The 18,732-nt window shown below is 39.1% G+C and overlaps 1 protein-coding gene across 3 annotated transcripts in view; it reads left to right on the top strand.

Moving 5' to 3' along the window:
* The first annotated feature begins 751 nt into the window (after positions 1–751).
* COL24A1 (collagen type XXIV alpha 1 chain) overlaps positions 752–18,732 on the top strand; it is a 404,401-nt gene continuing 386,420 nt past the window's right edge. The window contains exons 1-3 of one of the 3 annotated variants that reach the window (XM_003805298.6): positions 752–877; positions 1,299–1,429; positions 11,585–11,649. In XM_003805298.6, coding sequence (XP_003805346.4) covers positions 1,374–1,429; positions 11,585–11,649 — 121 coding nt within the window. In that variant the 5' untranslated portion in view covers positions 752–877; positions 1,299–1,373. Of the gene's footprint in view, positions 878–915; positions 1,430–11,584; positions 11,650–18,732 lie in introns of those variants that run through there. The other 2 variants (XM_034934180.3, XM_055116591.2) reach the window with 2 other exon arrangements.

The following is an 18,732-nucleotide window of genomic DNA, read 5'->3' on the forward strand; positions in this document are numbered from 1 at the left end:
TTGTTTGTTTTTGTTTTTGCAAAAATCAGAAGGTGGATTTCTTAGTATAAGGCCATGGGGGCATAGAGACTTGTGTCAAAAGAAGAAATTTGCTACAAAAGTTGGAGAAGGTATTCAAATTGTTAAGGTAGTGGTGTGTGTGTGTGTGAGAGAGAGAGAGAGATTGTGTGAGTGTAGTGTGTGTGGTGTGCTCTTGCTGTGAACCAGTAATACTTGTAGACAGGAAAAGGCAGAAAGGTGAATTACAGGAGAAAATCAGTAGAAGGTCGTAAGGGGGACAGACTGAAAGGAAGGAGTAAAGGGAGGAAAGGTAGAAATGAGGACAGTTAAAGTCATTTAATAATACCACGTAGGCCACTGGCCTAACTGCAAAGAAGGCAAGAAGGTCGCAGGGTAATGAAGGCCTCCTCTAAGTGTGATTTCAGAAGATGTGGGTGAAAAGGGTAGAGAAAAAGATTGGGGATGAGAGAGAAGCAAGAGGAAAACATCAAATTGGGGACTGCTGAGATGGGGAATGGAGCATGAACATGGTATGGAAGGAAGGATACTAGCTGCCTATAAGTGGGAAAGGAGACCATCCGGGTCGTACCCAGGCGGAGGCGAGCGCGCCCGGGGTGCGGCTGGCCCAGCCCGACCCCGAAGTGCTGGCGAACCGGGGGCGCCTGGGCCGGGCGCTGGGTCGGGGAAGGTTGCGGGGGCAGAGGGGGAGGTGTGCGCAGTGTTTGGTGATGTCATTGCAAGTCAGTGAGCGGTGAAATTTAACACCGGCCGGATTTGCTTGGCTCCTCTTCTTCCAGGCAAAGCAGCCGGCGGCAGTCAACGCCGAGCGCCTGCAGTTGCCACCGGCCCCCTCGCACCGACTTGATTTCCGAAGTGGGTGTGTGTGCTTGTTTGACAAACGTTCGGGCGCGGGCTGTTTCCAAGGACTTCCTCCCCCACTTCATCTCCTTCCCTACCCCCACCCCTTTCTCCTCCCAGGCCCAAAGCAGAGGACTCCACTGGAGTCACAGAGTCGCCTTTGAACCGCAAGTGAACTTGAGTGCTGCACTAGCAGCCCGGCTCCCGCTGCCGCCGGCGCCCCGAGGCCTCCCAGTGAGGTTTACCTCCTCTCCCGCCCTCCCCGGGGAGCGCAACCCTGGGCTCGTTCGTTACCGAGCCTGAGAGCTAGGAAGCCTGTCCTCCCCTTCGGGTGCTATTTCCTACCTCCTCCCGACTTCACCCCCTCGCCTCCTTTTTTTCTTGTTGCGGGTTTGAAGCATGGTTTTCATGTGATTGTTTTTTCCCTTTTTCATGGACAGTACCTGCACCCTAAGCAGTTCAGAGTTGGCTTCTGTTTTCCGTTAGCGCTTTGCTGCACGGACAAATGCATACAAATGCATTTAAGAGCCCACAGAACAAGGCGTGGAAAAGTCTCCCCCACGGCAAAAACGTAAGTAGCCCACCCGCCGGGTAGGGTAGGGGTTAGACCAACCCTCTCTCCACCCCCTGGTTCTGCTGAGCCTGATGGAGATCTGAGGTCCGGCTCCTTGGCACTTTTTGGCGTTAGGAGCGGCCGAGTACCCGCGGTATCTTCCCCTTGTCTTCTCAGCTTGCAAAATACCGTGTTTGAAAGGATGCCTCGTGCCAGCAGATCTCAGACAGTTTATGCTAAAGCGATCTTTTGGCTCGAGAGGAAAAGCTCGCTGGCGCGAGTCCCGAGGTCCAGGGCAGCGGCTCCCGAAGCTCCAGAGCTGGGCTCCGACGATCTCTCTGGCTCCAGCTCCCGCCGCCCTCGCGCCCTCCTCCCCTTCTTCTCCCGCAGGGTCCTGTCGAGGTCCTGCTTCCCCGAGGTGCTTCTCAGGGCGTCCAGCCTGGCGTTTGCTGTGACGCTAGAGGTCCCCCAGGGTCGGTGTGCGCAGCCTGGACCACTGGACTCAGGCGTGAGGAAGGGTCGCCAGCGGGGGGAAGGGGGTGGCTGCAGAACCTCGGGCGTCGGGGGGTTGCTTTTACCCACGGGCTCAGAGGCAATCCCCTCTGGTTAGAAGGCCAAAAAACGTTGCCCATCCGAGCCGAGGCTGCGCCCTGATCATTGCCCTGTCACTGGGGAAGTGGCACTCGCGGCGGGGACTGGGGAGGGGAGCAGGACATGGGGGCGGGCCTGCCCCTCCTGTGGAGGTTTTGGGCGGGTCCTGACGGGCACCCCACCTCCCCTTTGGGCGCTGTACCTGCTCCCATGCCTTCCCTGGGAAAAGGGCTCGGACCAGGGGTTGCGCGGCTTTGGCTGGATGCCCTGGTCCCCCTGGAAGAAGTCAGTGGGTTACACAAGTTTGCTTCTGGCCCCTGGGCGAGAAGGGTGAACGCGGCTGTGGAAGTCTTCTGCAGAGAGGCTGCCCCTCAGGAGGCTAGGTGGGAGGAGGGCAAGGAACAGAATTGACCGTGTCAGCTGAGGGCAGGCGGAGGCGGGGTGCGGAGAAAGAGCGCCTTGTGGTCGTGTTTGTATGAACATGTGCTTCCCAGCCGCGTGCAGCCCAGCCTGGCTGGGGCTCGCGCGCGCGCTCTCTTCCGACCCCCGGAAGCCTCGCTGCTGGGCTTCCCAGCTGACCAGATGCACCTCCCCGCACACCCCCATCCCCATGCAACAGCGAAGAGGAAACCTCCCAATCTCCTCAACCCCGTGCGGGCAGCGCGGTGCTGGAGGCTGGGGAGTCCCTGGAGCGAGTAGAGGTCAAGCTCTGCTTGAGAAGGGTTGCCTTCTCAGAGCGGCTCACGCAGGTCGCATGGGGTTCCCAGGCAGAAGATTTCCCGCCACTGTTCTCGATAAACATCCCTCTGTGTGGACCAGCCTGGAGAGTCGGGGGTTGCAGCCGATCCTGCGGAACTGACAGATCTTCCCGCTGATCAGGGGCGGATGCAGAGAGGCTCTAGCCCTGCCAGCCTGGAGACTCCAGGAGAGGCGGAGTGAGGCCCTCCACCTCTTGCCCAGCCAGCCTCCGCATGCGGCCCTCCTGCAGCTCCTGCCCCGAGGGCTTTCCCTCTGCCACCGCGCGAGGCCCACGCTGGTGACTAACACTCCCCTTGGTAGTTGTGACCAACCACCGGAGTTAAAGCAGATCTGCTCCTGGGTTTTGTCTTGTCTGGTTTACACTTCCCTTCCAGACGCTCCCAGAAAAGGCCCTGCATAAATTCTTGGGCAGTTTGGGGTTTGTAAATTGGGTCCAGATGATTTGGGGGGAGGGAGGCAGAGAAACCAAATAGAATGGATTGCACCGGAGGAACTTCTGAAGAAAAATTATAAAACGTGGAATGGGAAGAGAACCCTTGTGCAGAGACGTGGGGATAAGTAGCAGGTTCTGGATGAAGGTGTTTGTCTCCCATGACCACCAGAGGCCTTGCAGCCCTTGGTTATCTCATAATATCCAATTTGTTCTATTACAGGGGCCATTAGGGATGGGCTGCAGAGAATTAAGGGTAATTCATAATTACATCAGATTACAGAACTCACACCTCCAACCACACATGCAAACTTGGGAAAGATAGTTAATGATTGGGCTGAAAAAATTGTTTCTAGAAAATCCAATTTTCATAAATAATTTGGAATTTTTCCCTTTGAAAAATAATGCCACCAACCCTTCGGAGTTTGAGGCGGGGCGGGGCGGGGGGGCTGGATTTGGAAGAAGTAGCTGATTTATAATGTTAGGCCACTGAATTAAACCTTAGAGTCTCTGATGAAATCCCTGAGTTTTATTTTCCTTTTGTGGTGATGTTTTGTAAGAGAGGGAGCACTTTTTAAAATCACAGTTCTTATTAGTCACCCAAAAACAGTTCCAGTTTAAAACTGGATCTTTACGACACTTTCTTTCGTGGGGTCTTTTATATGGGTTGCCTAACGTGAATTTGTAGAATTAATAAAATTAATGAAATCTCAAAGTCACCTTTAGATACCTTAATTTGACATATTATCAGAAGGTCTCCGAGGCAGGCTATTATGGTAATTAAAGACTTTTATAACCAAAAAGGAATTTTGGAATATAAAGATCTATTTCCTAGATGGCATGAAATTCTATTTTTTAAAGTTGCTTAGTTATCTTTGTGTTCAAATAAATTTTTAAAATAAGCTGATGTCTCAGGGAGAGTAAATGTAATTTATGGAAAGTACTTTTGAGTGTCATTCAGACATTCTACTTGGTAATTTGTGAACGGCAGAATAAAAGTAAATTTTATTATGGGAATTAGAACAGCTGTGCTAGTTTCCTTGCCATGCCTTCCAACTATGACTTATTTTAGAATTTGTAACTCTAATGAGAAGTAAAGACAATTTTATTTTCATTCTCATAAAAGGCTAACATTATTCTGTCATTCATTTATTCATCATTCATTAGCATATTTATTCAACGCATGTTTACTGAGCTCCAACTACGGGCCCAGTGTGGTTCTAGGCAGTAGAGATACAATGATTGAGTATGACAGATCCACAATTGCTGCTCTCCAGTCTAATAGAGGAAATAGTAAATGAAACAACCAAGTATAACGAAATGAGAGGAGGATATATACATGAGGGGCACCTAGCAGTCTTGGGTGGGTGGGTAGGGGAGGAAAGGATAATACTGGAAGGAAAAGGTAACCAAAGGAAATGAAATCTAGACTGAGACCTTACTGAAAACAACATGAAATTTACCAGACAGAAGGAACAATAAAAGGCTCAGAAGTGAGACAGCACAGTGCATTTGAGGGCCTGAAAGAAATGAAGTTGGTTGGAGTACACATTCTAGGGAAGCAGTGACTGGAGCTGGAGCTGGAGAGATAAACAGAGACCAGATTTGGAAAGGCCTTTAAACCATGTTTAACAAGCAGAGGTTAGGGAGACTTGACTTTTCTTGATTTGGGGATGAGTGTATAGGTAGAAGATGCTAGATAAGTTATGTATTTGTTGAAACTCAAGACCATCTGATACTTTCATTGACTGAAGATTATCTGATTCATTAGTTCACTTGAAAATCTTTATCTAACACTAGTATGTGCCAGGAACTTTACTAAGCTAGGCAATAGTTTAACATTCTCTGTGGTATTACTAGGACAGACTAGTTTAGAGGTATTTTTCTTCCCTCCTACTGACTGGACTCTAGACACTTTGATTAAATGAAATTCTTAAGCATTTATCTCCCTTGCACTGCATGAATTGCTTGAATGCTTAGAATTTAACCAAAAGCTCTACAGATTGAGTACTGCTCATCTAAAATGCTTGAGACCAGAAGTGTTTTGGATTTTGAATTTTTTTGGATTTTGGAATATTTGCATATATATAATGAGATATCTTGGGGATGGGACCCAAGTCAAAACATGAAATTCACTTATGTATCATATATACCTTATACACATAGACTGAAGTTAATTTTATATAATATTTTTAGTAATTTTATGCATGAAATGAAGTTTTGACTGTCACCCATAAAGTGAGGTGTAAAATGATTCCAGTATGGCATCATTTCAGCCCTCAAAACTTTTCAGATTTTGGAGCATTTAGGACTTTGGATTTTCAGATTTGGGGTGCTCAACCTGTAGTATGCTTCATGCTGGTTTAGCTATATAACTACCACCTGAGTTGAATTAATAGTCTGAAAAATTCATTGCAAGTAAGTTAGTGACAGTACTACTTTGCTCCCTGAATCATCCAACTTTATGTCCACTGCTGTGATGAAAACTCTTTTTTCAGTTATTTTGAGAGGAAAGAACAGAAATTTTACTATTTCTCGATCTTAGTAGCTAGTAAAGAGCAAAATCTGTAAAGCTGTCATGACTTAGAGAAGTTTTTGGCATGTAAACGTAGCGTGGTGGAAATCGTTGAAATTATTGATGTATATCACGTGTGTGTGTCTTTCAGATTTGTTCACCATTTTCAATTGGTTTAAAAGAAGGCCACCAACTCATAAAAAGTTGTCTATTCACAAGATTTCACAAGTCCTTCCCACTATTATAAATTGAATCTATGTAGAAGTGAGCATCAGTAGCCTGAAGACATAAGTTATAATACCTAAGAGTCTCAGGGGTACCCTAAGCAAAAGATACCTCGGATTCCCCTAAAGCAACTTGGATCTTTTGAATAAAGAGGAAGTTGAATAGCTCTAAGAATCATCTAGGAACGATGCCTGGAATGGGTATTAGTCATTTACATGTTCTGAGTATGGTCTTTGGATATCTATTTTCTGTCTTATCCTCTTTAGGCCTTTACCCTCACATGTCTGGTTATGTTTGGACTGTTGCTGGTGTCAAAGTGAAAATGTGACTAGCAGCCAGACTCATGCAGAGTGTTTCTTATTTTGTTAGATATCAATATCTTGGGTTATATTTTTTGAGCCTTTATTAAGTGTTTGTTACCATATTGTTGATTTCTTTTGGATATGGTCTGATTTTGTTAAATGTCTGAGTAACTATAACTCTATAACTTTGTATTAGTGACACATGGTCCACATATACAAACCAGTGAATGAAAACAAACATGTTTTGAATATCCAAAAATTGTTCATGTTTAATATACCAACTAGACTGTTTGTGGGAGTAAACTAAATATATGAATGAATTAACAACTTAGTAGACTATTTTAGGTTACTTAAATAGTATTGGACCAAAACTATAGGAAGACCTTTACAGTTTTGTGGTTAAATAACAAACCCTTTATATATATGTATGTGTATACACACACACACACACACACACATATACAAACCCTTTATATATATGTATGTGTATACACACACACACATATATATATATATAACATTTTGCTAAGTAATTTGCTTTTTGTCTTTTAATGCCAGTATACTAATGTGATCCCATCACACACACAAATTATAGGATTTTACATTTGGAATGTAAAACACAAAAACAAAAAATTTGTATTATGTCATCACATGATAGATGAGTCAGCTAAGACCCAGAAGGACAAAGAACAGCTGCTTCCATAGAGGACTCTACCATCTACTGCTAATGTGGAAACTTGATAAGTTTTATTTGTTGAGGAAATGTATAATAAATGTAATATCATAAGGAGGAAAATCCAAAGAAACAAACAAACCTAGTCCATCAGACATTTCCCAAGAATCTTGGATTCATTAAATACCCATATACAATAATGGTTTCGCTCTTTATCAAACTGACTGTCAATGAAACTTCATCCTTTCTCTGTGTACCCACTTCAGAGACAAGAAAGCTAAAACGAAAATTAAGAAAAAAAAGAAGAAGGCTTCCATATATGCTACCATAGCAGATTTTAAAAATTCTATTTCCCTTCTCTTTCTTTGGACATCTAACTAAAATTGCCTGTATTTTATTTTATTTTTTCCAAGTGTTAAAAGAATCAAGTCCATAAGGAAAAAGTGAATTCCTCAGTCATTGGGAGATAATACTTTTGATCATTTCCTTTTAAAAAGTATTTACTGTCAATTTCATGTAACACATGGGTACACTAGAGGTAAAAATGAAGACCTGCTGCTTGATATTTACTTTCATAAAAGGTAGGACTTATAGGAGTATAACAAAGTCACAATTAATGTATCAAAAGTACAGAGGTGGGGGAAAGATTCATTCCCCTTTAGAGATGATGGGAAACTTCATGGAGCAAGTATTGATTTAATTGGGCTTTGGGTGTACTTAAGAATGGTAAGTGGAGACTGGGAGGGCATTTCAGACATATACAAGGTCTTTCCAGTGGATGGAGAATAACTTTGTATGGCTGGAACTTTGGAGATATCAGGGGTAGTGGGATCCATACTGCTAAAAAAGGAAATTGAAGCTAAATAATAAGGGTCTTGAATGCATTGTAAGAAATTTTTCCTGTTCTTTTTCAGTTCGCTATTAGTTTTGGTTGTAACTAGACAAAGAGAAAGAGAATCTATTTCAGTCATTGATCTCTACCAGTCCATTCGTCATCAGCTTTCATACATAGGTACATTTATGTAAGGTATGGCTCAACTGGTTTGTCATAATCCCCTAGGATCACCTGTCTAAAGAATGATGTTTGATGTGCTCAGGTTTTCCTGCCTCACACCAGGAATGGACTTGTTAACATGTTTATTTCCATTTTTCTCCACTGAGGTCATTGGGGAAGTTTATGAGTTTGTTGAATTGCTAAATGAGTAGTGCTGGCTGTTGTACTTGTCATTAGTTATTTTTAAGGGAAAAGTGCCTGTTGGGTTGTTTCTATGCATCTGAGTGAGCCTGATTACCTTGGGCAGGTGAGACATGCTTCCATTCACATTCAACTTTCTACTTAAGACAGCATAATTGAGATGCACTATCCTTCATTGACTGTAATCCTAAGTAAGCAGTTTTCTAGTCTCGCTGATATGTATCCTGCCAGTTATATGTTGAAACATAAATTTGAAAGGTAAATAGCCTCCTTACTCAAGCTCTAAATCATATTAGGATACATCCTGGAGAGCCCACACATCATTTTAATCTTGCACGATGGTCCTCAACCTTGTTTGCACATTAGAATCAGTGGAAAATGTTTTAAAATGCCTGTGTTATTGGACACATTAAAATCAGAATCTCTGTGGGGCAAGGAGAGAAAGATCCAATTATTAGTTTTTAAAACTCCCCAGGTGGGCCAGGCATGGTGGCTCATGCCTGTAATCCCAGCACTTTGGGAGGCCGAAGCGGGCAGATCACCTGAGGTCAGGAGTTCGAGACCAGCCTGGCCAACATGGTGAAACTCCGTCTCTACTAAAAATACAAAAATTAGCCGGGTGTGCAGTTAGAATGGCAATCATTAAAAAGTCAGGAAACAACAGGTGCTGGAGAGGATGTGGAGAAATAGGAACACTTTTACACTGTTGGTGGGACTGTAAACTAGTTCAACCATTGTGGAAGTCAGTGTGGCGATTCCTCAGGGATCTAGAACTAGAAATACCATTTGACCCAGCCATCCCATTACTGGGTATATACTCAAAGGACTATAAATCATGCTGCTATAAAGACACATGCACACGTATGTTTATTGCAGCATTATTCACAATAGCAAAGACTTGGAACCAACCCAAATGTCCAACAATGATAGACTGGATTAAGAAAATGTGGCACATATACACCATGGAATACTATGCAGCCATGAGAAATGATGAGTTCATGTCCTTTGTAGGGACATGGATGAAATTGGAAATCATCATTCTCAGTAAACTACCGCAAGAACAAAAAACCAAACACCACATATTCTCACTCATAGGTGGGAATTGAACAATGAAAACACATGGGCACAGGAAGGGGAACATCACACTCTGGGGAGTGTTGTGGGGTGGGGGGAGGGGGGAGGGATAGCATTGGGAGATATACCTAATGCTAGATGACGAGTTAGTGGGTGCAGCGCACCAGCATGGCCCATGTATACATATGTAACTAACCTGCACATTGTGCACTTGTACCCTAAAACTTAAAGTATAATAAAAAAAAAATTAGCCGGGTGTGGTGGCAGGCGCCTGTAATTCCAGCTACTCAGGAGGCTGAGACAGGAGAATTGCTTGAACCTGGCAAGCAGAGGTTGCAGTGAGCTGAGATCGCTCCACTGCACTCCAGACTGGGTAACAAAGAGCGAACTCCATCTCAAGAAAACAAAAACAAAAACAAAACAAAACTCCCCAGGTAATTCCAGTGTGCAGCCGAGGGGTAAAAAGATCCAAACAGGAGGACTTTATATCATCTCTTGAGGGTCATTTATTTTAGAGTAGTGGTCCTCAGAATGTAGTCCCAGATCAGTAGCGTCAGTACACCCAGGAACTTGTTATAAATGCATATTCTTGAGCCCCACCCCAGACATACTTAGTTAGAAATTGTGGGGGTGAGGCCCAGTGATTGCTCACAAGTCCTTCATGCGATTCTGATCACACTAAAGTTTGAAAACCACTGACCTAGTGCAGTAGGAAAGGATTTTAAAAGGGCCAAATAATATTTTAGGGTCATGTCATGTTATAAAATTAGATATATGTGATTTAAGCAAAAGTAAAATCAATTTAGATGTATTTTAATAACATTGTAAATATAAACACAGTGAATGTTCTAAATAGTTTTTTCTCAGAGTTTGGCACACGTACAATCTGCACTAGAATCACCTAGTTAAAATGTATGCATCCTGCGTATCCATCGCAAATTTTTGAATCATAATCTCTGTGTCAGGGCCCAAAATCTGCATTTTTTACAAGTTCCTCAGGTGAGTCTAACATTTGGAAGCCATCCATCTAAATGAATAATGCCATATATAAGAATGTTTCATAGGCCTCATTAGAATATATGGTTTAGTTATTTATCCATATCAGCTGAAGTCTCTGCAATGATTCAGTTGATTTGTTTGTAGAGTTAGTGACAGTTGTTAAGTATTCTATCAAAACCTTGTCTTATAAGAGCTGTGCTCTGGACTGAGTACGGCCATAGAATGTTCAATTTTAAAATTACTAACAAAGGATAAATACCATTTTAATACAAATGAAATTTGTGCTCCATTATAAATAGTCGAATTATATATTCGCTGGCTTAAGCTTTGTAAAAAGATCATCTTTCTTACATTAAGATGCTCCTGATACTAGTTGGTAAAGGTAAAAAACATCTTATTAGTAATAAATAGAAAATGTACCAATTACTACTAGTACATCAGGAATTTAATAAAAGGGAATTAATGGTTTATAGACAGCTCCATAATCACTCCTTGCGGAACTGCATTTTACAAATATATCATTTGAACAGTCCCTGGGTTAGAATCAAAAACAGAATCAGGGTCTATATTAGCAAAATTAGGTAATGAAGTATTGTTTTCAGCATGCTTATCATCTCTCTTCAAAATTATTTCTGTAATTTTCATTTTGGAGGTAGATACAGCCAATTATGAAGAATGTTCAACAAAATTTATTAAAAGTTTGGTTATACTAGCAATGTCGCAAAACATTTTTGCTTAGATAGCTTATCAATACTAATGGACATTTTAATTTGTAGTGATTGGGTATTGTGCTCATAGCTACTACTAATCAAAATGCTCAATGTTGACATCTACAGGCCATTGCTATTTTCAAAACCAAAAAATCATGAATCTAGTACCAGTGATTTAAGTATGATATTCAAATGGCTTTCACATATAACCATTAAACAAATAAATAGCTGGTTCCATTAACTTATAATCACTATAGTTAAGCAACTGTAATTTGCGTTATTTTTGTGGAAATTTCTATTACTTTGTATGAAATTGCATATATGGTAATTTAACATAATATATGATAATAATACCACCTATACTAGTTCATATTTATTGAATGTTTCCTATGTGCCAGGTACTGTTTTCTGTGCTTTACATGAAATTTTTAAGTTAATCTTCAGAAAATCTTATGAGATGGGTTTAACAGATAAAGCAACTAAGGCATAGAATGATTAAAAATGTGCCCAAGTCACTTAGTAAGTGGCAAAACTGGAATTTCACTTCAGAGCCTTTGGTCTTAACCACTATGAATATTAAAATATCATGCTATTTAAAATAATTGCTTAATTCTTAATCTTGCATAGACTGTTTTGGATTCTATATGGTTGTAAATGTCCAACTAGTAAGTTTTTCCCAAATGCTTTTTTCTTTTCCTAGGAAATCACTTCTTCATTTTATTGTACTATGTGTGGCTGGGGTTGTTGTTCATGCACAAGAACAAGGTAAGAAAATTACCTTTTAATTTATTTGCTTACTTAAAAATTCTACTTCCAGACAGCAAAAGTACATAACTTTCAACTCATTATAACTGTAAATTCAACATTAAACAATAACAAAAATTCCACCCAGTACCATGAGAATGTAAGATTAAAGAAACCAATTTTGGGGGGAAATATGACCTTTAAGAAATTACTCATATCTTCCGTCTGTGAAATTGCTTACATTTTTAAGCAAACTCTATAAAAAAGAAGTTTTGTACAATAAAAAGGCTTTGCTTGTGACTTCATTTTAAGTGGGAGTTCTTGGGGGTGGCAAACTGTGACTGAATTACCTTTGCACTTCTTGATACAACAAAAGCATATAATAAATGTTCCGTCCAGATTTGCATCATTAAGAAACAAAATGGAATTTGCATACTAGTGGGCTTAGGATTCTATGTAATTCAAATGGAGAGGTTTAGAAAATAAACCTAAACCTGTTTTGTTTGTGCCTACTAGTTAATTACTCTGGTAGTATGATGATAGAGTTTCAGGAGTCTATGTATATCCTAATTCATTCATTTAAACATGATTGAAGCATCTTCTATTTCCTGTGTAATATCCTATTGCCAATGATTGGAAATGTAAATAAGATAATGTCTGTAGCATCAAAGTGAAAAAAATGCCTTTATCAAAGGCAAAAAACATACCAAAGTCAAAGAGACAAATCCTAGAACTGTGCTGGACCTACAGATAATATTACCAAGGCCTCAGATTTGTTTGTTTGTTTTTCTCCCCTGCCTTAGAGGTAGCAAAGGGCTCTTCTGCACAGAGCTGCCAAAGCATTAATTCTTACAGAACCAAGTTTTCAGTTGAGTGGTCAGTTTGATGAACCCCTTGTCAGTTTGATCAATTGATCAAATAACAGTAAGAAAAAGACAAGTAAACAAATTATGAATGAAATATGTGCAAGGTAGAGAGAGGGCAAAAAGGAAGAGTGGTACTCTGGTTCACCAAATTGACAAGTAGATACAGATAAATATTCTTTCAAATATCACATAGATGAATTAAAATATTTCTTAGAAGACATTTTCTAAATCTCTTTTATGGGAAATGATTAAATTAAGCCACATGTCACATGTAACTTCATGAAAAACTATTCTTAACCAAGGCATTTATGTTACTTCATTTAGCTTGAAGTAGCCATGAAGAGGAGAAAAACTCTCTCTCTTAATTTATTGTTATTATCACTGTTACTGTTTCTGAGAACTTACTATGAGCTACTAGTCACTGTGCTATTAGAATATACATTTACTTCACTGCTGCCTCATCGCAGGGTTTTGTAATTATGGCCATGATAGAATTGCTGAAACTAAGATTAAGGAGAATAGGTAACCACCTCCAAGTAAAAGCTTAATGAATGGAAGAACCAAGATTTGAGCTCATATTTTGACTGCAAAGTCTACAAACTCCTTAAAATTGAGGCTCCTAGAGCCACAGAGAAGATAAGGAAGAGAAGAATACAATTATTAATTAAGTGTGTATTTTGTATCATGTCTTTTGCTGGTACTTTACATATATTATTCTAATCATCATAATGAACCTGCAGAGTAGGTATTATAGATGAAGAAACTGAGACTCAAAGAAGTGGCTCACCTACAGCTTAGATTTGAATCTAGGTCTGTCCATCTCTGAAGACAAAACTCTTTCCCTTAAACATCCTCTAGCTTCACAGTTGCCAGCCACTGGCATTATGAGTTTAATAATTTACCAAATATATTATTATAAAAATATGAGAAACCCATGCAAAGATATAGGGAAAATTAAATATTTATGAACTGATTTTTTAAAAATCTAGAACCAACAAAAGGAATAAATGAAAGAAACAACATATTTCTGTCACCGTTAGGATCTCATTTAGGGAATGTAAAATATGTTCTTTTATTTCAGGGCAAGCATCATAATTTTCAATTTTATACACCTAAAATTTTATTGCCAGTTCTTAACAAAAAGAAAAGTCCTTTAGAAAACCTCTCAGACTTTAGAAAATTGAATATTTTTGAGCACAAAAAAAGAAATGGAAATAGCATATTATCAGAAACTTAGAAACACTTTTTTCCTAAAAGAAATTTTCTGATTAAATTGGCACGATGCAATTTGTAACATCTAATCAGGAGACTGGAAAACCATTATCAGATAAATTGTGTTTTTATATGATCACAGATATTATTTATATTAATACTGCTGAATATGTTTGAGTGAGAGATTATCCTAAGTTAGACTTATCAGAAATAAATATTTGTATGCTTATGAGATTTTTCAAAACTTAAAAAAGTATATCAAAGAATTACAAGTACTGTACAAAGTTTAAAGGCCAAATTGTATGACAAAACATATAGTAAAAAGCAGTGTCCCTTCCCCTTACCCACTCCTAGTATTGTCTGCCCAAACTCTTTTAGCACCTTCTTTTGGTTTTAACATCTATATTTAATACTATAATATGTTTAAATATTATATTGACTTCCTATTATTAATGATGAGGACTTAACATTACTATTCTCTGTGTCTCCTTTCCCTACTTCTATTCTCTCAATATAGTTTTATCCAATTTTTGGTTAAATTAATATTCACAATTCAGCTTATTATGACCATCTGTATATTTTTTTTATCCCTGAGCCATGTACGTTTATATTTTTTTCTTGTGAATTTACAAGATTGCCTCCTTTTCTGTTTGCTTTATGTTCTATGTCACTATCACTAAATCTCAGATATTTTGAAATATATTTTCCCCCAAACGCACCAAGTACTCCAGAAATTTGATTCTTTTCTTGGAGATATTCCTTCTGCATGCTAAAATTCTGCTCTGCTATGGACCAGTAGTTCTCTAAGCTTCCAGTAGAGCTGATATCTGTGTTAGATGGAGTTTCTTGGAAGTCTTATGTCATTTTTCAAAGTCTATTTCCTTATTTGGGTGCAGCATATCCTCTAGTTGCATCCTGAGAATATGCACTTGGGTGGTGCATTTTTTTACAACATTCCATTTCTGAGAATGTTGTTTATTCTCAGTCTTACAGGTAGTTCAGGTGAGTATAAAATTTTAGGCTGTAAATATTATTCCCTCAGAATTTGAAATATTTTCATCTTTTGCCTTTTTTTATCTGGCTTGCAGACTTTTTAAATCTGATGTTATATTAATTCTTGATCCTTTATATGTGACCTTTTAATTTCCCTTTTAATCCCTTGAGATCATCTATTTATCTTTGATGTTTTGGAAGGTTACAATAATCTCTCTTGGTACAGGTCTTTTTACAATTCATTGTGCTAGGCACTTAGTAGGCCTTTTCAGTGTGGAAGCATCCTTAATTTTCTGGGAATTTTCCTGCGTTATGTTTTTCTTCCTGATATATTTATTTCCTCTTTCTTCAATATCTTTTAAATATTAAATCTTCAGTATTGGGCTCTTTATTTTCTTATTTTTAGATCCTATTTTCCGTCTTTGTTTTATGTACTACTTTATGTGAGATTTTTCATCACTTACTATTCCAAACATTTTGTTTAATTTCTTATTTCTTCTGTGTTTAAATTGGTTTTTGTTTTTTGTTTTTGTTTTTGTTTTTGTTTTTGTTTTTGTTTTGAGACAGTGTCTCACTCTGTCGTCCAGGCTGGAGTGCAGTGGCGCAATCTCGGCTCACTGCAAGCTCTGCCTCCCAGGTTCATGCCATTCTCCTGCCTCAGCCTCCCGAGTAGCTGGGACTACAGGCACCCGCCACCACGCCCAGCTAATTTTTTGTATTTTTAGTAGAGACAGGGTTTCACCATGTTAGCCAGGATGGTCTCGATCTCCTGATCTCGTGATCCGCCCGCCTCGGCCTCCCAAAGTGCTGGGATTACAGGCGTGAGCCACAGCGCCTGGCCTCTGTGTTTAAATTTTTAAGGGTTTTTTCACTGAGACTAGTCTTTTTTTTTTTTTTTTCATCCTGTTCTCGTTTCTTTGATGCAATGTCTACTTTTATCTCTGTAAGGATAAGAATGACGATTTTTTCAACTTCTGCTCTCTGCATTGTCTTTGTTCTAAATTTTTGTATTGGTCTGTCTTTTATGTTGGAGAAGTTGTTTATAAGTATGCAACATTTCTGTTATCATTTAAAAGTAAGACACTGGCCAGATGCGAGGCTCATGCTTGTAATCCCAGCACTTTGGGAGACTGAGGCGGGTACATTATCTGAGGTCAGGAGTTCGAGCCTGGCCAAAATGGTGAAACCCCATCGCTACTGGAAAATACAAAAAAATTAGCCAGATGTGGTGGCGTATGCCTGTAATCCCACCTACTTGGGAGGCTAAGGCAGAAGAACTACCCGAGCCCAGGAGACAGAGGTTGCAGGGCGCTGAGATCGTGCCAGTGCACTCCAGCCTGGCCGACAGAGTGAGACTCTGTCTCAAAAAAAAAAAAAAAAAAAAAAAGTAAGACACTAAAAATATGCTTAACAACTGTTTGCATGGGTAGGCTAGTTAACTGAGATGTTTCACATAGAGGATGATTAAGTAGAAACCTGTCTGACTATTTTGTTAGGCTACACATGTCTAAGGCTGCAGAACTTCTCTAGAGAGGGATCCTCCAACACCTTACTTGTAGAATATAATCCTGGTTGCCACTGTTATTAGAGTTAAGTGATATAAAGAGGTTCTTGGGTTGATGGGGGGAGGATTGTCTCACAATTTTGTATGTCATTTTTAGCCAAATCCCTTCTCAATACAGAGCTTCCCTTCCATTTTCCTCTATGATTGATTCAATGCTTCTATGTCATTAACCTTTGGTCTCCTTTAGTCTGGAAACTTCTTATGCAAACTTTCAATCCTCCACCCTCACATATCCTCAACCCCCAATTTGAAGCCTCAATGCTGAATTCATTGATTTGGTGCCTCCAATTCTTGAGCCTTTTCAGGATTTTGCAATATGAATCAGCCTGCCTGTCATTAGCATTTGCCTCTGAAGCCCTTAGGTTCAGTTTTTTCAGCTCTGGTAATTTCTTCATGTGCTTTTCATTTTCCAAAAATTTGTTGATATATTTTGTCTGCTGTTCTCTCTTCTACTCATTAACTTTTTCCCTGTAGTTCTAAACCACATTTCCTTATTCTCCTTTGAGTAAGATTTTAAGAATGAGAAGAAATAAGCATCTATGTGATTTGTCATGGTTTCAGTAAATTCCCTTAAATTTTAACACAGCTAAGAAAAAACATTTTAAGTACCTTATTAATAGATGTAAATTGTATATTTTTTATGTCCAAGTTTTAGGTGTAATCTAATGAATAAATGATTCTATCTCCAGAAAAATTAATTATGTAAGTCTGAGTTTTCTGAGGATTTGACAGATGTAGATACCTTTTCTTACCTGATATGTGTATTTTCGTTATTACTTTGTCTGTGTTGGTGGGATGGCTGCCAGTGAGATGTTGGCATAGCTACAACACTTCTCTACAATGACTTGCACCATGCATAATGTGTAACTAATTCTTAACATGCACATCTTTCTCAGGTTCATGATCCCTAGGTGTGAAAACCACGTGTGTAAAAATCTCTGTGTAGAATACTCATCCCGAAGAATTTCCCATAGAAATTAATCTGAAATGTGTTTATTGTTAACAGAAGCAGTTCATTGTAGCTGCAGTAACTTCAAGTCCTTTCTTCACAAACACTTGTATGGGCACTTAGCCAAAACTTCTATACATAGCTTAGAGCTTCATTTCTCATTTTATAAATAAATTAGCATTTATCTCTTTATACAGAATAGATGTGCTATTTAAAGTAAGAATACTTCTAAGAAACGATTGCCACCTTTAACATACCCAGTGTGACAGTGGTATTTAAGCACAGGTGTTCCAGAGCCAGCATCTTAGAGTTAAGCCCAGTTTCCACCATTTATTAGCTAACTGACCTTGAGCAAGTTTCTTAAATACTCTCTGAGCCTCATTTTTAACAATGCTAAAGTGAAGAAAATAGTAATACTTACTACACAAGGCTGTCGTGTGGATAAAATAACACATGTAAAGTGCTTAGCACAGTGCCTGTTACATAAGGATACAATAACTTTGATTAGAAGAAGGGGAATACTCCAGATTCTTTTCTTTTCCCATATCCTCATAATATTGAAAAAATAAAATAAAATGGTTTATTTTAAACAGTTTCCTTTAGTTCCTTAATTCAGTGAACTGGAGCTAGGAAGCTGTATTTGAGTCTTGATTCTGATATTGACTATTTAGCTGAGACTATAAAAATAATACAAAATGAATATTGGGCAATTATCTAGTTAATTTAGTCAGTTTGAGTAAATTGGCAAGAAAAAGAAAAGTATGTTGAAGTCTATAATCATTCTCATTTGCAAATTTGGTGATTTTATTTTAAACAGTCATATTTGTTCTTTCCTACAAACTGGAAAGAATATAGCTTTGGGATGTAACTGATCAAGACATATGAAAATTTAAAACAGTGAGAATTCATTAAATTTAAGTGCTATGTTATATTAATTTAGTTATTTATAGTTAAGTTAACTCTGTAACTTGTTATACTTTATAAAGCGATATATTACTCCTTTTTATCTAAAAATTGGTAACTGTCTTTTAAGTATTTTAAACTACCAATTACTAAGAAATGTAAAAATCTGTCCATTTTGAGGTAGTAAACATAATAATACAATTCTTCTTCTTCCAATTTGTGATAGACTATCGCTGAATATTGACACATTTAATGGTTCTTTGGTTCTCTGTACTTGTAAAATGAGTTATAACCATTGGATCTCCCATATCTATTTCTTTAGGCATATACTATATTCCCCCCACAGAGTCAATTGATATAGTCACTGAGTTTAGAGTCAAAGGCTTGGTTATGAGTCATAGTTTTATCCTCTACTAAGACTTAATTTCACCTTTCTCCCTCACTCTTTCTCCATCCCTCTTTCTCGATCTACTTCTTCTCTCTTCTCCCTCTCCCTCCCCCTTTCTCCTTCTCCCTCATCTTTCTTTTATTCTAACTTGTGACAACAATATCAGTGCTGCTTACTCTACAAGTTTCAAATGAAAGGCAAGTAAGTTTGGGCTGTCTGTGTTTATATA

This window comes from Pan paniscus, chromosome 1 (genome assembly GCF_029289425.2).
Source record: "Pan paniscus chromosome 1, NHGRI_mPanPan1-v2.0_pri, whole genome shotgun sequence".
Lineage (NCBI taxonomy): Eukaryota > Metazoa > Chordata > Mammalia > Primates > Hominidae > Pan > Pan paniscus.